General features: G+C 44.6%; 1 protein-coding gene and 1 pseudogene across 1 annotated transcript; one reads left to right on the plus strand and one right to left on the minus strand.

The window, feature by feature from the left end:
* Nucleotides 1-502: 502 nt before the first annotated feature.
* c3ar1 (C3a anaphylatoxin chemotactic receptor) lies at nucleotides 503-6,542 on the plus strand. Its single transcript, XM_066711610.1, has 2 exons — nucleotides 503-616; nucleotides 1,688-6,542. Exon 2 carries the CDS (start codon nucleotides 1,719-1,721, stop codon nucleotides 2,748-2,750), a length of 1,032 nt encoding a protein of 343 aa, XP_066567707.1. The 5' UTR covers nucleotides 503-616; nucleotides 1,688-1,718; the 3' UTR covers nucleotides 2,751-6,542.
* A 1,281-nt stretch (nucleotides 6,543-7,823) lies between these two features.
* LOC136755302 (general transcription factor II-I repeat domain-containing protein 2-like) lies at nucleotides 7,824-18,981 on the minus strand (annotated as a pseudogene).

Here is an 18,981-nt window from a genome sequence, read left to right on the forward strand (position 1 = left end):
GGCTTAACAAGATACTTTAGCTTTTAATATCAATTTGAACATTACATATTTTGTCTATCAGCCTGGGTGGTGCCAGTCTAGTTAATTATAAAGTACAGTAAAACACGTGAGTTCAACATTAAGTGCAATTAAGTTTGGCTAGGGCTTAACACGACACTTTAAACATCCAATGCTTTGTGTAACAGTTTGGAAAGTGTCAGCATTATTAACACTTAAAAATCTGTCAGTGCCATTAAAATGCTGCCATCGCAGGCAACCTCTAGTTAGTAATAATAATAATAAAAAGACAAAGAGTGGATAATTTGACACCTGAGATCCCTCCACAGTTTGTCATGTGCCACAATTTGCTAATCAAATGAATCCTCCAAATCACAATAAACTGTCTGAGATCAATTACAGGGAATGAAATCGGAGTTGTTTCCAGTTTGGTTTCTGGTCAGTTCAGTTTCTAAATTGTGTGTGTGTCACTGCTATCTCCCTGAGGAGGTTGTACATGTAATTGCCTGGGCTGCTGAAGCTGTTTCCTGTTGTGTGTTATGGGTTCCCTTTTCTCCTCCGCCCGGCACATCTAATCTCACTTGTCACTGCACCAGACCGAGACGGAGAACCACGCAAGGTAAGAGACTTGAGGTTTTGCCGATTTGTAGAAACTCTTAATCGGAAGCTGTATAAATCTACCTGCATATAATATATTACAATGTGGTCTACATTTTATTGATGTATTATTTTATTTTGTTCTATAAAGGAAAACAGACATACTCTGGTAAAGAAACCTGTCTTAGCCTGTCTTAGCAGCACACAGGTAGTTTTATCTGCCTTAAACAGTCTTCTTTATCACTTAATTTAATTTAAAGATGACAAAACATTGGCTGCAATTTCAGATTTGTTTTTTTGATTTTGATCAGTGTTCCAAAAAATATATAACAGCATTTTCTGTATGTAGCATTATTATTATTATTATTATTATTATTATTATATTTCTTAGCAAATGCTCTTATCCAGGGTGACTTATCCCCAGGACCTGGGGACTATTATTGAACATCCACTCCTTCTGTAGACTAACTTAACTGCTTTTAAGATGCAATTCCTACTATAACCTTATAAAGAAACATAAGAAAGTGTCCAATCAAGAGGAGCCCATTCGCCCCATCGTGCTCGTTTGGTGTCCATTAATAACTAAGTGATCAAGGATCCTATCCAGTCTGTTTTTGAATGTTCCCAAATTGTCTCTTCAGCCACATCGCTGGGGAGTTTGTTCAGATTGTGACGCCTCTCTGTGTGAAGAAGTGTCTCCTGTTTTCTGTCTTGAATGCCTTGAAGCCCAATTTCCATTTGTGTCCCCGGGTGCGTGTGTCCCTGCTGATCTGGAAAAGCTCCTCTGGTTTGATGTGGTCGATGCCTTTCATGATTTTGAAGACTTGGATCAAGTCCCCACGTAGTCTCCTCTGTTCCAGGGTGAAAAGGTTCAGTTCCTCAGTCTCTCAGTAGGACATTCCCTTCAGACCTGGAATAAGTCTTGTTTGCATCACCTTAGGATGTAAATGTTCTTTTCAAAACAGATTGTTGATTTGGTGGTGACAATTAAAACATTTTTCAGCTTGGTTACTGGTATTTAAATATCCTTTATATAAAGTGGTTAATTGTGCTGGTGGGAATGTAACGCTGTATCATGCCGTTCTCTCTTCAGGGCTGTATCAACTGGAGAGGAGAGCACAAGGATGGATAATTTGTCTTACAGTTATGATTATTCAAACGACACTGAACATTTTGATAATGACAGTTTGTTTCCCGTGGAAGGTCACTCGAGTCCCGCTGTGGGTGTTGTATCGATGGTTGTGTACGCTTTGACCTCCTTCCTCGGGATCCCAGGCAACGCGTTTGTCATCTGGATATCGGGCATCAAGATGAAGAGGACCGTGAACACCTTGTGGTTCCTCAATCTGGCCATCGCCGACTTCCTCTGTTGCCTCTCCCTGCCCTTCTCCATCGCCAACATCGCCCTCGACTACCACTGGCCGTACGGCGGCGTCCTGTGCAAAGTCATCCCCTCGGCCATCATTTTAAACATGTTTGCCAGTGTCTTCATCCTCACGCTGATCAGCCTGGACAGGTTCGCACTGGTCATCAAACCCGTGTGGGCACAGAACCACAGGACCATCTCCCTGGCGTACCTGCTGTGCGCCGCCGTTTGGATAATGGCGGTGCTGCTGTCCTTGCCTTCCTTGATACACAGAGAAGTGCAGGACTCTTTGGAAGACCACATCAACATATGTAGATACGAAGTCGATGGCCACATCGAAGCCGTGATCCACATCACCAGGTTTGTGTTCGGATTCCTGCTGCCCTGCCTGGTCATCACCTTGTGCTATGCCATGATCGTTAGGAAGGTGAGCTCCCGCTTCGCCAAGTCCCGGAAGACACTGAAGATCATCCTGGGAGTGATCGTGGCCTTCTTCGTGTGTTGGTTGCCATATCACGTCAACGGGATCCTGCTGTCATACGCGCCCCTGGGCTCGGCGTGGAGTGACATGGCCGAGACGCTCGACCCCCTGGTGATCTGCCTAGCCTACATCAACAGCTGCCTGAACCCCATCCTGTACGTGTTCATGGGACAGGATTTCAAGGAGAAGGTCAGGAAGTCGCTGAGGCACATCGTCGAGAGCGCCTTCAGCGAGGAACAGACTCGCTCCACCGTACACTCGCGGGGGAAGTCATCGATGGAGGGCAACTCTTCCGAGGCGCAACTCTGAAACCTCGTGGCCTCTTGACAGTGAAAGTCTTAGGTGTGCAGAAGTGAAGTAGGGCTTGGTCCTCTTCTGTGTGGAAAGAAACAGACCGCTTCCAACAAACGAAATCTTGTCGACCAACAAGAAGAGTGATTATTGAAACACACGGTGGATGGCAGCTCGGCTCACAGATTGGTTTTGCACCCATCCAGTACATATCGTCTACACAGGGAATGACTAAACAGCTGCTGCATGACATCATTCTGTTTCTCTAACACACAGAAATACAGTTATTGTGTTACTGACTTTAAGTACCTTTTGGAGTCTTTCCATTACAAAAATAATGATATATACTGTATTGTAGCACTTGTGTATGCAAATTTATTTCATAAAGATTTGTATAATGATAATTTAAAATAGGTGTTGTATATGTAAACAGTGCCAGAAAATCTTGTAGTTTTAACCGGGTAAACTCACGTACATCACTGTCCGAATCTCCCAGGAGCTCAATGAGACATGATGATTAGTTAAAAAGGCACACAGCTTACACTGAGAATGAACATTTCAAATAGCAAATTACACAAAATCTATTTCTTGTAGGATTTCTGCTACAAAAAAAGACACCAATGCTGTGTGTATGTATGTATAGATCTCTACATCTGTGTGTGTCATGCGACATAAAATCCACATATCCACGATTCCACAATTACATCAGAAGCAGCTGTTAAATAAAGAAATTACAAGAAAATGGAAGGAAACTGTGGACAAGGTTTCACTATTGCTACGAATATAGAAAAAAATGACATCAGCAAAAATAGGGCTTCTGTTGCAAAAATCGCACAGGATTAAATGATGATGTTACTGAAAAAACAACACAACAGCGAGCTTTTTCCAGGGAGCAATACAGCACCTTTTTAATTTCTCTTTTTTTTATTTCTTCCGTATCAGGTCGGCTGATCAGGGTGGGCAGGAAGGAGTTTTTCTGACTCAAAGTAAACTCTCCAATTACTCTCCAATCAGTCCATCTACCGAGTCTTTCTCTTGCAGTCAGTTTCTAAATGTGGTATTTGACCAACTAACCCTCAGCTTCTTTCATTGCGTGAAGTAGCCTCTGCAAATGCTCTCCTCGTGACCACATTCTTAAATTGATTGAAGTTGTCATTACACTGTTTAACAACCAAAACTAAGCAACTGATTCACAGACAGATCATGAAATTAAGTTGCAGCTTTATTTTTTGTTTTGTTTTTGAGTTTCTTTTATAAATCTCCGGGTGTCTGATGGCAATGTGTTCGTGTTCCTCTCTCCGGGGTTTGAGGGAGTGCGCTGGCTGTACTTGTATTGATTTTACACAGCTGTCCTGGACTGGTCCAGCTGAGGCCAATGTAGCTACCAGCCTAGCAATAATGTAACATATGACTGTACAATTCCCCTGAAAGATGGGTTTATCTATCAGTTTTACAGCCTGTGAGCTTTCATCAGAGGAAGTGTGGTGCACTGATCCACAGGCCTGTTGCGCAAGGTCAGATCACGAGATACTTTGTTAATGTACCCATTTTGCTCACTTTTCCATTTCGCATCATAAGATAAGACAGTGTCCAATCGAGAAGAGCCCATTCGCCCCATCGTGCTCGTTTGGTGTCCATTAATAACTCAGTGATCAAGGATCCTATCCAGTCTGTTTCTGAATGTTCCCAAATTGTCTCTTCAGCCACATCGCTGGGGAGTTTGTTCAGATTGTGATGCCTCTCTGTGTGAAGAAGTGTCTCCTGTTTTCTGTCTTGAATGCCTTGAAGCCCAATTTCCATTTGTGTCCCTGGATGCGTGAGTCCCTGCTGATCTGGAAAAGCTCCTCTGGTTTGATGTGATCGATGCCTTTCATGATTTTGAAGACTTGGATCAAGTCCCCACGTGGTCTCCTCTGTTCCAGGGTGTAAAGGTTCAGTTCCTCAGTCTCTCAGTAGGACATTCCCTTCAGACCTGGAATAAGTCTGGTTGCTCTCCTCTGAACTGCCTCTAGAGCAGCGATATCTTTCTTGAAGTGTGGAGCCCAGAATTGTCCACAGTATCCAGATGAGCTCTAACTAGTGCATTGTACAGTCTGAACATCACTGCCCTTGTTCTCAATTCCACACTTTTGATAATATACCCCAGCATTGTGTTTGTCTTTTTTATTGCTTCCCCACATTGTTTGGATGGAGAAAGTGAGGAGTCCACATAGACTCCTAGGTCTTTCTCATGCGTTACTTCATCTAGTTCTATTCCTCCCATAGTGTCATTATAGTGGACATTTTTGTTACCTGCATGTAATACCTTGCACTTGCACTCTAGTTTAAAAGAGTATCAATTACTCTGCACATAAGCTCTCCCAATGCGTTACCCCCCTCTGTTTAGATATAGACCTATTGATCGTTTGTGTTCTGGCCCCTGCCTACCTCTCACCTCGTCTCCTGGATTGCCCTTGTCCGCCTGATCGTCTGACCTAACACCTTTGACCTCGACCATCCTTTTGCCTTGTCTACGAAATACAGTTCACCTAATCCCTGACCTCCACCCTGATTGTTGACGTCCCTTTGCCGGCCGCACTTGCGTCCTCAGTTACTCTGACAGTCCCTGTTAAGCCCAGCCTGGCAGAGAGATGGAGTTCTGGCATGAGAGGAGCACTGTTATACAGCAGCAGCAGCTGTTCATCAAAAATGTTGTTCATTGTGACCCTTGACCTCTCGATCATGCTCAATCTCAAGACCTATAATATCATGCAAATATAGGTAACTGATTGCAGCACTTCATTTTGAAGCTTTTAAGCTGCATTTGCATTCAATTCTATTATATTGATTGCATTTGTCAGCTATCCCTTTAAACAGTGCAGGCGCTATAGTTTTACAGACTATCCAGAAACTTTCTAGTTGAAGATTGTTTTTCTGTTATGTCTCTAAGTTTTTTTCAATAATTGAAAAATGCTGTAGGGATCTATGAAAATCTTACAGCGGCAATAAAACTTCTACGAGTGCTTGGAATCAGTATGGACCTATTGAGAAGTCTCGACTGGGAAGAACAATTGGAGCCCGGAGACAAGCAGGGACGGCTGCGGCCTCTGCAGTATCGGTAAGGATGTATTCGAACCCCTTCAGTCATTCAGAAGGGACAGGAGTAAGGACAATGACCAACAGCACCACAATAAAGGAACTTAAGATTTTGTGAAAGTATTGAAACTGAGTAACTGAGATTGTTGTGATGCTTTTGCTGATATAAACCCTGCAACCACGCGGTTCACAGCTTGAAATGTGCATTATATTATTTAGTTTATATTTTACTTTTGTTGTTTTTTTGTGTCTTGTTTTTATGTATAACTTTTGCTGGTATTTTACCTTACTAAAATAGTAAGGGGGGGCTGAGGGTACAGGATCCTGATTTTGTTTTTCGCAGGAGTGGGAGAGCAGATTCGAAGTGCATAGGAAACCACAGGACAGATCGTTCCAGTGTGTTTCGAGAGGGGGTTGTTACATACCTTAGGTGTAAGGTGGATGTTTTGGGAGTAACTTGTGAGAGGATTTACGTCAGGGTCAAAAAAATATAGCCGATTGTACTATAGTTCTGTTTGTTCTACTGTTTTTTTTTTGTTTTTGATTGATGTTGTATATTGCACACAGAGAGGAGGGAGAAGGCTGGGAACATTGCAATGGGAGGTTAAGAGATACTTATGCAATTATTTCAGAAGGTTGGTCAGTTTCTTTTGCAAATGATAGATCCACATTATATGAAAATTATATCATATAGTGTTAATGGACTCCATAGCCCTATAAAAAGGAAAAAAATAATTAAAAAAACTGAAGAAAGATAAAGGCGATGTCCTGTTTCTACAAGAGACACATTTGACTAAAACAGAACATGAAAAACTAGCGGCGCTGCTCAAGTATTCCCCTCCTCATACACTTCAGCAAGAAGGGGTGTTGCAATCTTAATAAAAACACAGATACCGTTCCAGTGCAGTCAGGGTAAATCAGACAGAGAGAGGAGATATGTCAAGGTGACTGGTAAAATAGCAGAAGTAGAAGTCACTTTTTTAAATGTATATAAGCTGAAAGACTTTACGTTCTACTCGGCATCTCACGGGAAATACACAAGATCAGATTATGTATTTGTTTAATAAATATTTTTTTGGGTCAAAAGCTGTGAAATAGGATCAATAGTACTATCAGACCATGCGCCAGTATCATTAGCAATAGACATTGGACTAGAAAAAGGGAAAACATTGTGGAGACTAACCAATTCACTTTTGCAGGATAAAGTCTTTAAAAATAAACTTAAGCAAGATTTGGAGGAGTATCGTAAACTAAACAATATATAAGACATAAACCCTCTAATGCTGTGGGCGGAAGCTAAGGCAGTCATGAGGGGCAAAATAATCTCCTATGCGGCCTTTAAAAACAAGAAAAGGGAAGCACAAAAGCTGATGCTGGAAAGGCGCATAGAGAGTTTGGAGGAGGAGCACAAGGCCTGGGGCAGACGTGGCATTGGATGGTGGCATTGGAGGAAATAGTACATTATTTTTAAGTGGAGAAGACACTTCTATTCACTAGGCACAAATACTACAAAAATGGACCAAGAGCAGCAAAGATTTTAGCCTATCGACTTAAAAAAACAAAGTAAAAAATCCTACATTACAAAACTCAAAGATAAGTCTAAAAACCTTATACTGGGTAGACCCAGCATAGCTAAGGCATTTGCCAAATAATATCAACAATTACAAAACCTGGACCTATCTAAAGCAGAGGCCTACATTCATAGACTTGGCTTACCTAAAGTCACAGAGGAAGAAAACAGACTTCTGGTATTGCCAATAACCCAAGAGGAGGTAAATACAGTCATTAAACAACTAAAAACTAGGAAGTGCCCAGGCAGTAAAGGATATATGAATGAATTTGATAAAGAATTTAATAATAAGGTTAATCTGGTTTTGGTTAGGGTTTTTAATAGGGCTTTGAATAATGGCAAATAGCCGGACACTTGGAAGGAACCCGTAGTAACAGTTATACATAAACCAGGAAAGATCCCACTAATTGTGCATCCTATAGACCAGGGGTGGGCATACTTTTTGGCTAAGGGGCCACAATGGTCTTGAAGAACAGATGGTGGGCACACACATTTAGTAAGACTATATCAAGTAATGATATATTTTACCATAATGTATCCATAAGTGCATGTAAGTTCAAATTTACAATCAGGTTCCTTTATTACCTGTGACGGTCAAATAGCCCACTCTAACAATCAATATCATTTTTATTTCAAGTTTGAGCATAGTTTTTAAAGAATTCAATAGGTTTTTCAATGAGGACGAACAATCTGAACAATAGCACATTTCAAAGCACATCCAAGGTTTTATGAGACAAACACATTGAGTGTGACTTTCCATACTTCCATATCACCATTAGAGCATTTTCTGCAACAGGCACATATGAACAGTGCAATGTGGGAATATACATATATAAAGCAAAGCAAAGTTTTACAACAAGCAATGAGAAGCCCTGACAACCTGACTAGCCTCGGCCACTTAAGCAAGTCAGTGTGAACAGTGAAGCTGATCAGCCTGCTTTGCAAGTTTATCAAAGTCAGGTACCATTTGTGTTGTTGAGATCCGCAGTATAGAGGCCAAATTACTTAACCGAGATCTGTGTTTGGATTTATTTAGTTCATCACAGAGAAGGTTTGCTCACACACACAAGTCGAGTTAAACAGAACCAGCATCTTCTGAGCCAGTGTGTGGGAACTGTGTCTCATTTAATGATGCATAAAACTCGGTTAGAGTGGCAGTGTCAAACTTCTCTCTCAGTGTAGTGTCGCACTGGAGATCAATAAGCTCAAGCTGCATGTTAGGTGGCGCTCTCTACAGTGAGTCCTCAGTCTTCATGAAGTCAGAGAATTGCCTTAAACTGTGCACCCATGTCTCTTAGCATAGCGCTGTATTTCAAAACTGCCCGTGTTGGAAAGTGAGTAAATATCATGTCGCTAACCTGCCTGGTGAATAGCACACATTTGGCTCTGAATGCTTTTACATAGTTATACAGCTTGTGCACAAATACATCGTTTCCCTGTAGCTTCACATTGAGGTAATTTAAATGTCCCAGAATGTCCACTGCAAATGCAAAGTTGCACAGTCAGCTTTCATCCCGCAGCTCGGGAAAATCATCAGCCTTGCCCACACCGTGCAAAAAGGTTACAATTTCCTCTCGCAACTCCCAAACCCACCGGAACACGTTCCCCAGACTGAACCAACGGACAGTTGAGTGATAAAACAAGTCATCATGCTCTGCAGTGTCTTCAAATAGTTTTATGAATTTGCGATGATTCAGCCCCCTTGCTCTGATCAAATTGCCCAATTTCACAAACACTTTAACAACGTGTTCAGTTTAAGAACAGCTTTACACAGCGCCTCTTGGTGTATAATGCAGTGCAAGAATATTACCTCTGAGTTCGGTGCGTCTTCTCTTACTCTGTCCTCTATTCTTTTCAAGAGCTCCACATTTTTCCCGGTAAGATTTGGAGAGCCGTTGGTGGTGACGTTTACCAGTTTATGCCATGATAAATTAAGTCTCTGGAGACAAGCATTGTTGTCCCTTTTAACGATTCCATGGCAAGGAACTCCTCCGTTATTTCAAAGGTGTCGTTTATTCCCTCACAAAGATAAGAAGTTGCGCAGTGTCCTTCATATCAGTGCTGTCATCCAGTGCAATAGAAAAAATATAAATCCTCAAGTTTTGTGTTGAATTGGGACTTAAGCTCCATCCCAATTGATTCCCCCCACTGAGTGACTGTTCTACATGACAAGCTAATGTTATCAAAATAGATGTTACTATCTGGGCAAACCAAGCTAGCGGTCTCCACCATGCAGTCCTTCAAAAACTCTCCCTCTGAAAATGGCATGCAAAACACTAGCTGGGCTTGCTGGAGAAGCTGCGGGGAGGCGATTGCAAATTACACACATATATTTTGGTCATGTAGGGTGGTTCAAGCGTTTTGGAAAGAGATTATAATGGAAATGGATGGGATTTTTGGTGTAAGATTTGACTCCACCCTTTTTACTGCTAGGACAGTCACCTGCAGAATTGCAAACAGCAGCTGAATTTCATCTTGCCAAATTTGTAAGAATTGCCGCTTAAAGCAGATAACTAGAAACTGGTTAAAACATGATAAACCTAGTCTTCAGAAGTGGAGGGATTCGGTAATAGAAATATATAAAATTGAAAAAATTACGTACAGAATTAGAAACCAGCAACATATCTATGAACACAGATGGTTAAAATGTGAATTGTATGAAAGAACTTGGGGGTCTAGAGGCATGAAATGAGGAGAGGTGTAGTGCAGGGGACAAGCCTTTTTTTTCATCCTCTTTTTCTCTTTTGAAGGTAACCACAATTATTTGTTAGATGTTTGACCTGCTTCCGTGAAGTATAAAAAGTGATGTGCAACTGTATGCGACTGCAAAAACGAATTAAAAAGTATATAAAGAAAGCTCTTCTTAAATAGCTGCCAATAGCTGCGTCCTGCCCCGCCACACACGTCCCTCACAGGAAGCCGCCCTGTGCGGATCTCTGCGGTGCTTAGTGTCACTGCTGTATCCCACACATCCTGCCATTCACAAGCTCTCCACCAGAGGTCTTCATCATCACATCAAAACTAACCCTCACTTTCTCCAGCAAACAGCCACTTAACACTCCTCGGCACCATGGGCGCTTGTTCTGTCATCCTCAAACGCCCCCTGGACCAGCACTCTCCTTCACTGCCCTGTGCTCCCCTGTGCTACACATACAAACCCCTCTGTGACTTCCATTCACTGCCAAGTCTTGTCTTTGGTCCGGTTGCTTTTCTAAGTATTCCCTTTGTTAGTGATGGCTTGTTTACGACCTCTAAGTGTACCTCGACCACCGATTCCCAGATTCTCCCTACCAGCCTGTTCACCTGATCATTGACCCCCTGCTTGCCTTATCAACCACGGCTTCTGGATTCGTTCCTGAGCTCTCTGTCTAACAGCCTTCCTCCCGGGCTTATATCCCCCCATAGAGGCAGGACGGGTGCTGGTGATCGGACTGCACTGCGAGGGCCCATCCAGCAGGTGACTTGTCTCAGCGGGGTCAACTCAGAGCAAATCCAGTAAAAGGACACATACAAATGTAATCCAAAAATAAGTGACTAATAAACGCAACACAATCAAAATAACCCAGAATATGTAGAAATACCCATGAGAAACACATCCACAATATAGATACTCAAAGGAAACAGAACCATGTTCATAATTAGTGTTTGGGAGTTACCCAAGTCAGACACAGGACAGGTCAGAGAGAGGGAACTATTTTGTTGTGTTTTTACTTTCAGAAAGTCTTAGCATTCCTAATCTTGTTTTTAGATTTGCCTAAATTGAAGTAAATCTTATTCCTAGTTTGCCTTAAACTAGTTTGTAGTTAATTCAGTCCAGCTGTTGTGTCATTAAACTAGATTGAATCTGGAGGTGGAGACAGTGAGGTGTCAATTGGTGGCCAGAAGCTGAGCACAAAGATGTTTAAGCAGCTGCAGAGAAAGAGCTGCGCTGTTACTCAGTAACAAAAAAAGATATGGTCATTAGGGCACCAACAACTTACTAAATTTAGAAGCATGTGGCCACTACAGTGTCAGGTTTGCAGAATGATTGCCTTCCTGGATGAAGTCATCCAAGAAGATTTCATTTGTGAACGTTGTCGGCAGGTTGAAATTCTAGAGATCAAGGTTTGTGATCTTGAGGCTCAGCTTGTTGATCTGCGCTGTATTAGGGATATAGAAGAATTGGTCAATCAACCCATGAGAGAGATGGTGTGCACACCAAAACCTAGGAGAGCTGAGACCTTAGAGCAGGACAGTGGACAGAACTGCTGGGTTACAGTAGGTCGTAACCGCAGAAAAGGGCGTGCACAACCCCTAAAGACGCCCCAAGAGCTAGAATTTCCCAACAGGTTCCAAGTGTTGGACAGTGACAGCTCAGAAGGTGATGGGGGGCAGTTGAGCACCAGAGCACCATGGTGCCCACACTCCCCCGCAGAAGAAGGAGGTAGTTATAGTAGGAGACTCAATTCTTAGAGGTGTAGATCACACAGTGTGTTCTAGTGACAAGGAGACCCGCATGGTATCTTGCCTGCCTGGTGCTCAGGTTGCAGATCTCCCTAAACTAGTAGACGGGCTACTGGCCAAAGCCGGGGGGAATCCACTGGTCATGGTCCACATTGGAACCAATGACATAGGAAAAGGTAGGACAGAGGTTCTGCAAGACAAATTTAAAGAGTTAGGAACGAAACTAAAGAGCAGAACCTCCACGTTATTTTTGTCTGAAATACTTCCGGTACCACGTGCCAGGCCAGGGAGACAGGCAGAGATTAGAAAGTTTAACACGTGGTTGAAAGCTTGGTGTAGGGAAGAGGGTTTTAGGTTTAGGGAGCATTGGTCTTTCTTCTGGGATAGATGGGATCTGTACAAACCGGACGGTATACATCTAAACAGAAGGGGGGCTAATAGTGCAGAGTAACTGAGAATCTTTTAAACTAGGGACCAGGGGGGCAGGGAGCTCTGACAATGGGAGATGTTCCTCCAAGGAAAGAAAACCAAGGGAAACTGCTAGTAGGAAAGTCCTGAAGTGTTTGTACCTCAATCCCAGGAGTATAAGGAACAAGATGTTAGACCTAGAAGCCACAGTGCTGGCGTGTGACTATGATGTTGTAGGAGTGACGGAAACAGGGCTTACAGAAAATGATGGGGATGAATACAAGTTGAAAGGATACACACAGTTTAGGAGAGAATCAAAGAGGGGGTGAGGTAGCATTATATGTCAGAAATGACATTGAGGCAGAAGAACTCAAATTAGTTCCTAGACCCCATTCACATTAACTCAAATGTCAACTGGGTCATAGTTTTAAGGCGGCCCTGGGCCGGGTGAAAAGTAGTCCAGCTTTTTGACCTGGCCTAAATCTTCTGAGGGACCGAAAGGCGACCTAAATGTGAATATGAACGCACCAGGCCCTGGGCCAGGTGGAAAGCATCAGTGCGTGTGTCTGAGTCAAAGGAGATGCCGCATCTCGCCACTACAGAATAAACACAGGCACCAAAAAAGCTTACACGACTGCACAAGACAAACAGTATTTTCTCTATATTGTTTGAATGTCATATCGATCTATAGCCTGAAATGTACTGATACATTTCGCTAGCTCACATCTCTATATATATTAAAAAAGTATAGGCTAAGTAATGAGTGATGTAAACAGTTCAAACTACTCGGTCAAAATAAAAATGTGTAGCTGGTAAACTTTAGCTGGTAAAGCTATTGTTTTTTCTTGTACTAAGTATGATGGAAGTCTGAAATGTAACAGTATGCATTTTAAACCTGAAAATTGCATTGTGAAATTGTGAACGGGACCAGGTAACTTCATTCATTTATTCGAATTTTGCATTAAAACGATATAAATTTAACTGAAGCAGGTTTCCATTCAAATCAATGCCTTTTTAAACAAGACCAGCTGTTTACTATTAGTAAATTAAATCATTGTTTACAATGTGGATGGAAGATAAAGTTAAAAAAACAAACCGAAGGAAATGTACAGTGAGGGAAAAAAGTATTTGATCCCCTGCTGATTTTGTACGTTTGCCCACTGACAAAGAAATTATCAGTCTATAATTTTAATGGTCGGTGTATTTAAACAGTGAGAGCAGAATAACAACAAAAAAATCCAGAAAAACGCATTTCAAAAAAGTTATAAATTGATTTGCATGTTAATGAGGGAAATAAGTATTTGACCCCTTCGACTTAGTACTTGGTGGCAAAACCCTTGTTGGCAATCACAGAGGTTCATCAAGTTTTCGATGAGATGGCATCTCTCTTTACACACCAGACTGAGGCAGTGTCCGATCCAGTCATTCCAGATCTGTGCCATTGACACATGAACTAGACTCCTCATGTCTGTCTTTACCCGAGATACTGTGCAGCAGAGTGAGATTTCAGTCCGCCGGCATGGGTGCTAATATCCTAGCTCCTGAAAGCGCTGGAACCAATGCCAACATGGATCCTTACACACAACATTTTGGGAAATTTTGCATAAATTTGATTTTAAAGCTTCTATTATTAACAGTTACATTACACTTCAGTCCCTGAGGAACACATTTGTAGCTGCAAACATCAAGATACACACACGTACACATACACACACACAGTAAATTCACCAGTGTTGAATGAACTCCAACAGTGTTAAAATGAACTCTAAAAAAGTGTTTATATAATCCACACTCACCAGAGTAAAATGAACATTTTCAACAGAGATGGCATTTTTACACTGCCTCAGAGATACATGTTCTGCTCTCAGGGAGTTAAACAAGCAATAAGTGTTTATTATATTGTATTTAACACTGCACTACTCTCACCAGTGTTAACTATGTTACTCCATTACATTGTTAAACCCCTGTTTCCTCTGCTTTTATCAATCAAACGATAACTAGCAATACCACAAGATTTGCTTCTACACACTGTGGATGATCAAAAATGTGTGCATGTGTATAATTAATACACAGTATTAAAACCTAGCAGTCCTTTGTTAGAGAGAGAGAGAGAGAATATATAGGTTTACAATTTACTTTTCAGTAAATAAATACTATTTTATTGGTAAAAGTATTTTACATTACAATAAAAAACAATCAAAACAAATTTTAATACTCATGATTAAAAAAAAAAAAATCAATTCTTAAAATCACTTAAAAATTTTAAAATCTTAGTGATTAACGTAAACAAAATACTGAACTTCAAATAAACATGTGCACAAAACAATAAAACAAACTAGTGATTAAAGCAAAAAATGCTACCAACAAAAGAGTCAAATACATTGAAAATAACTGAAAATGCACCGGACAAATAAAAAAAACAATTAAAATGATAAAAATAAAAAACAAACCAAAACGGTCCAATGCATTTAAAATTAAATCCAAACGGTCAATGTATTTGACAAAGAAATAGAACAAAACTAAACCAAAAAAAAAAAAAAAACTAGTGCTTTAAAAACAACTAAATCTTTAAAAACAGTTAAAATTCATTTTTAAAAATCATTTTAAAAGACAATCATTCATAAAAGGATTTAAAGATCTTGGACTCGGGCTCCAGCAGGGGGAGATGACCGTCCCCGGAGGTGGGTCCCATCATGGGATCCTGAGCTCCCCCAGATCTTGTATCTGCCAGTTCTTAAAGGCTTCCTCCTTGCCCCTCTGATGGACCTCCAGATTGACGTAGTCCCTCACGAGCACCATGCCCCTCCGCGCGATGACAATTGGGCTCAGCTCCTGCTTATTGAATAGACAGATGTTCCGTCCCTCCCACAGGGCCTGCTTCACTGCGCAGACGACACGCCACCAGCACCTCAGGGTGGAAGATGTTAACCCCCTGGCTGGGCCATATGAGATCTGCTGGGCGGTCGCCCGCACAGGAACGGCAAACCTGTGGAGGAACGGAGAAAACAGGAGCCAGACCCTGTAGGCGGAGGGGCAATCCCTAAAGATATGAGCCTCCGTCTCCTTCCCCAGGCAACCCTTATAGGGGCAGGTGTCATAAGGAGCTATGCCCCTTCTGTGCATGAACACTCGGGTGGGGAGACACCGACTCACAGCCATCCAGGAGACATCTTTCTGTGTATTTGTGAGGCAAACGTGCGTAGTGTTAGCCCAGATAAACCGGCAGGTTTCGGGAGGGAAATCATCTATCCGGCTGGTCTCCTGGGTAGATCTCATCTGGCTACAGATGGTTTTATAATCCCAGGAGGCCAGCACGACTTTATGGAGGCCTACTTCGAGCGCAAAGGCTCGGAGCGCCCTGTAGAACGGCGGGGGATCCCACGAGTGCGGCCTGGTGTTATCCATGGCGCAGAGGCCGAATGGTCTCAGGCTGCTGGCAAAATAAAAGCGGTTCATAAAACTCACCTTCTTGCCAGCAGCCTGGATGTTCTTGACCACGTAGGCCAGCCCCTGCGCCTTTATCAGCTGCACAACGTCCGGGACCCCCCTGCCTCCATCCAGGGTACCCTTCACCATCTGCACTCTTTTCAGCCTCTCCATTTTGCTCCCCCAGACAAACCGAAATATAATTCGGGTCACTAGTTTTGCGATGACCTTGTCTGGGGGGAAGATCATTCCTACGTAGAGGAGTATCGGGAAGAGGATGGCCTTTACGACCAGCACCTTACCAGCCATCGTCAAGGTCCTTGTGCTCCAGCCGTGGATCTTCCTTTGGACCTTTGCTATGGCCTCCTCCCAGCTCCGGGTGCCCGTGTTGGTCCCGTCGATCGTGATCCCCAGAACCTTGATGGTCGGCGGGCCCTGGCCAACAGGCCATGCTCTGGAGAGGTAGACCTCGCTCTTGGCCCTATTGACAGCGGCCCCCGTCGCCCTGCAGAAGCTGTCCAGCAGTTCCTCAACCCTGGCCACGGACGGCGCAGACCATATAGGCCAGGGCTTTCAGTTGCTCTCCGCCGGAACCCGGGAGATGGAAACCTGTCACCCGGACGTCCCGGCGGATCGCCTGCATGAACGGCTCCAGACAGAGGACGTACAGCAGGGCCAACAGGGGACAACCCTGTCGGACCCCCGACCTGACCGGAAATGGTTCGGTCAGGTGGCGGTTCACAAGGACCCTGCTGCTTAGGCCGCTGTAGATGATCTTAACCCACTTCCTCAGGCCAAGAGCGAGACCCATCCTCTCCATAACAAGCTGCAGGTATTCGTGGCCCACTCTGTCGAAGGCTTTCTCCTGGTCCAGGTTGATTAGGACCAGGGGAAGCCCTCTCTCGTTCGAGTAGGCCACGACATCCCTGAGCAGCATGGCATTGTCGGCCGCCGATCTCCCCCGGGCACCACAGACCTGGTCGGGACCCACGACTTGAGGGAGTGGCCGCTGCAGACGGAGCGTCAGTGCTTTGGCCAGTATCTTTTAGTCGGTGCACAGGAGGCTGACCGGCCGCCAGTTCCTCAGATCCTTTGGATCTCCCTTCTTATGAAGAAGAGAGAGGATACTCCTCTTCATAGAAGGGGTCAGTCTACTCTCTCTGTACATCGACCCCAAGACCTGAGCCAGATCTTCCTTAAGCACCTCCCAAAAGATCTTATAGAATTCAGCAGGGACCCCATCGGGACCCGGTGTCCTTCCAGAGTTAAGATTCTTTACCTGGGAGAGTTCAGTGGTGGTGATCTCTGGATCCTCCTCCGCCTCCTCGTCCCCCTCGTTGCGGGACTCCAACAGGGACAGAAAGTGATGGATCAGATTTTGATCGTACAACTCCCTGTAGAAGTCCCGCACCACTGTCTCAACAGCCTCTCTGCCCTCCACCTCCTGCCCCGAGGAGTCGATCATGGAGGACATTGCAGGCCGCCTCTCCTTCGTTTTCTTGAAGAAGAAGCGGCTGCACTTCTCGTCGTCCTCCATGATGCGGACCCTGGAAAGGACCTTGATCTTTTCTTGCTGCTCCCGATAGAGGGCGGAGAGACTCAGTTTGACACGGGCCACCTCCTCAGCTAGGTCGAAGCCTCCAAGCTGTAAAAGACTCAGGCGCTGGAGGCGGGCGTTTAGATGGGAATATCTCGCCCGCCTCTCGCGAGCTTTCCATTTCCTCAGCTGAACGAAGTAGCCCTTGGCCCTTTTCTTCACCATCTCCCACCACTCTATGGGAGAATCAAAAAGGTCCTTCAGGGTCCTCCACTCCTCGAGGCGTCTGCTAAAGGTCTTAATAACACGAGGGTCATCGAGCAGAGAGGTGTTGAGCTTCCAGACCCCAGGCCCCGACTCCCGTGTGCTCGGAATGAGCACCTCTGTAGTCAGGAGCCTGTGGTCTGAAAAGAAGACCGCCTCCGAAGACATGGCGGTCCTCTCCAGTGGCTTACTGAGGAGGACGAGATCTATCCTGGAGAAGGAGGAGCCAGAAGGGGACCAGGTCCCGACCTGCGTCACAGAGTTCAAAGTCCTCCACGAACGCAGCCAGGTCCCTGCTGGATCTATCGTTGCGGGGCTTACTCCGGTCTACATACCTCAGAGCACAGTTGAAATCACCTGAAATGATAACCGGTAAGGTGCCGATCAGGAGCGGGCATAGCTGAGGGAGAAAGAGGACTCTCTCTCTCTGGCTGGTGGGGGCATAGACATTGACCAACCTCAATACAGCCCCCTTGTATTTAAGGTCGAGGCTGGCCAACCTGCCCGCCTCTATCACCCTACATTTTTTTACTTCTATGAATGGGTTTTTCAGGAGTACGGCAATCCCGTCCGCTCGGGACACGTTGGACCCCGACCAAAAGGATTCACCTAGGGTCCAAGTGTCCCAGAGATCTTTATATTCTTTTTGGAATGGGATGCCGCACTCCTGTAAACAGATGATGTCTGCTTTCATTCCAGCCAGAGAGTTTAAAACATTGGCACTCTTTTCACCTCAGCAATGCTCCTCACGTTTATAGATATAATAGTTAAGGCCATAATGGCAGTGAGGGCAATTACTCGCTCCGTAACAATCATGTAAAGAAACCCTCCTCTTCCCCACTTCTCTCTTCTCCCTCACCTAGCTTAGCGCTCGCACCCATCATTTCAACCATTTGCCTCACCGCTTGATCCTCTAGGAAGACTATGTGGGGGGCTCGGCTCCCGCCACCCGGTAAGGCTGGCGAAACTCCACTGGGCTCAGGGCCCGCGGTGCTGGAGGTTCTCCCTGGTTCCCTTGTAGCCGAGGCCCGACGAGCAGATGGCAGGGCAGAGGCCTTGTGTGCGACTGAGGAGAGGACTGGATAGACCCCGCTAGTCGTTCTTTTAAGTAATGGTGGGGGAGGGGGTGGTTTCTCCCTTCCCGGCTGTCTGCTGCCGCAGGCCTCCTCCCTCAGCACCAGTGACTCTGCCATTGCGGCCCTGAGGTCTTCTTGGCAGAAGACACTGGCGCTGACTCTCCTCTCCTGAGGACCTGCGGCTCTCCCACTACTGCCGGGAGGGCATACCTGTCCCCTCCCCTGAGAGAGTCTCTGTCGTGGGGCTGGAGGGATGTTACTATTATGGGGCCTGTCCTCCACCAGGCTGCCCACTGGGGGGAGTGGAGAAGGCCCACAACTCTCCGCTCCGGACTCGGAGTGGGGTGTATAGAACTGAGAGGGAGAGGTCTCTGCAGCGGGGGGGGAGCTGGCGGGGGGGGGAGAGCCAGCAGAATTAAACCTCTTGCTCTTCGCACCCTCCCCACCCAT

Source organism: Amia ocellicauda, chromosome 8 (genome assembly GCF_036373705.1).
Source record: "Amia ocellicauda isolate fAmiCal2 chromosome 8, fAmiCal2.hap1, whole genome shotgun sequence".
NCBI lineage: Eukaryota > Metazoa > Chordata > Actinopteri > Amiiformes > Amiidae > Amia > Amia ocellicauda.

Excerpts from the sequence above, each read along its gene's own strand:
- c3ar1 (XM_066711610.1), top strand. The coding sequence starts at position 1,719 with ATGGATAATTTGTCTTACAGTTATGATTATTCAAACGACACTGAACAT.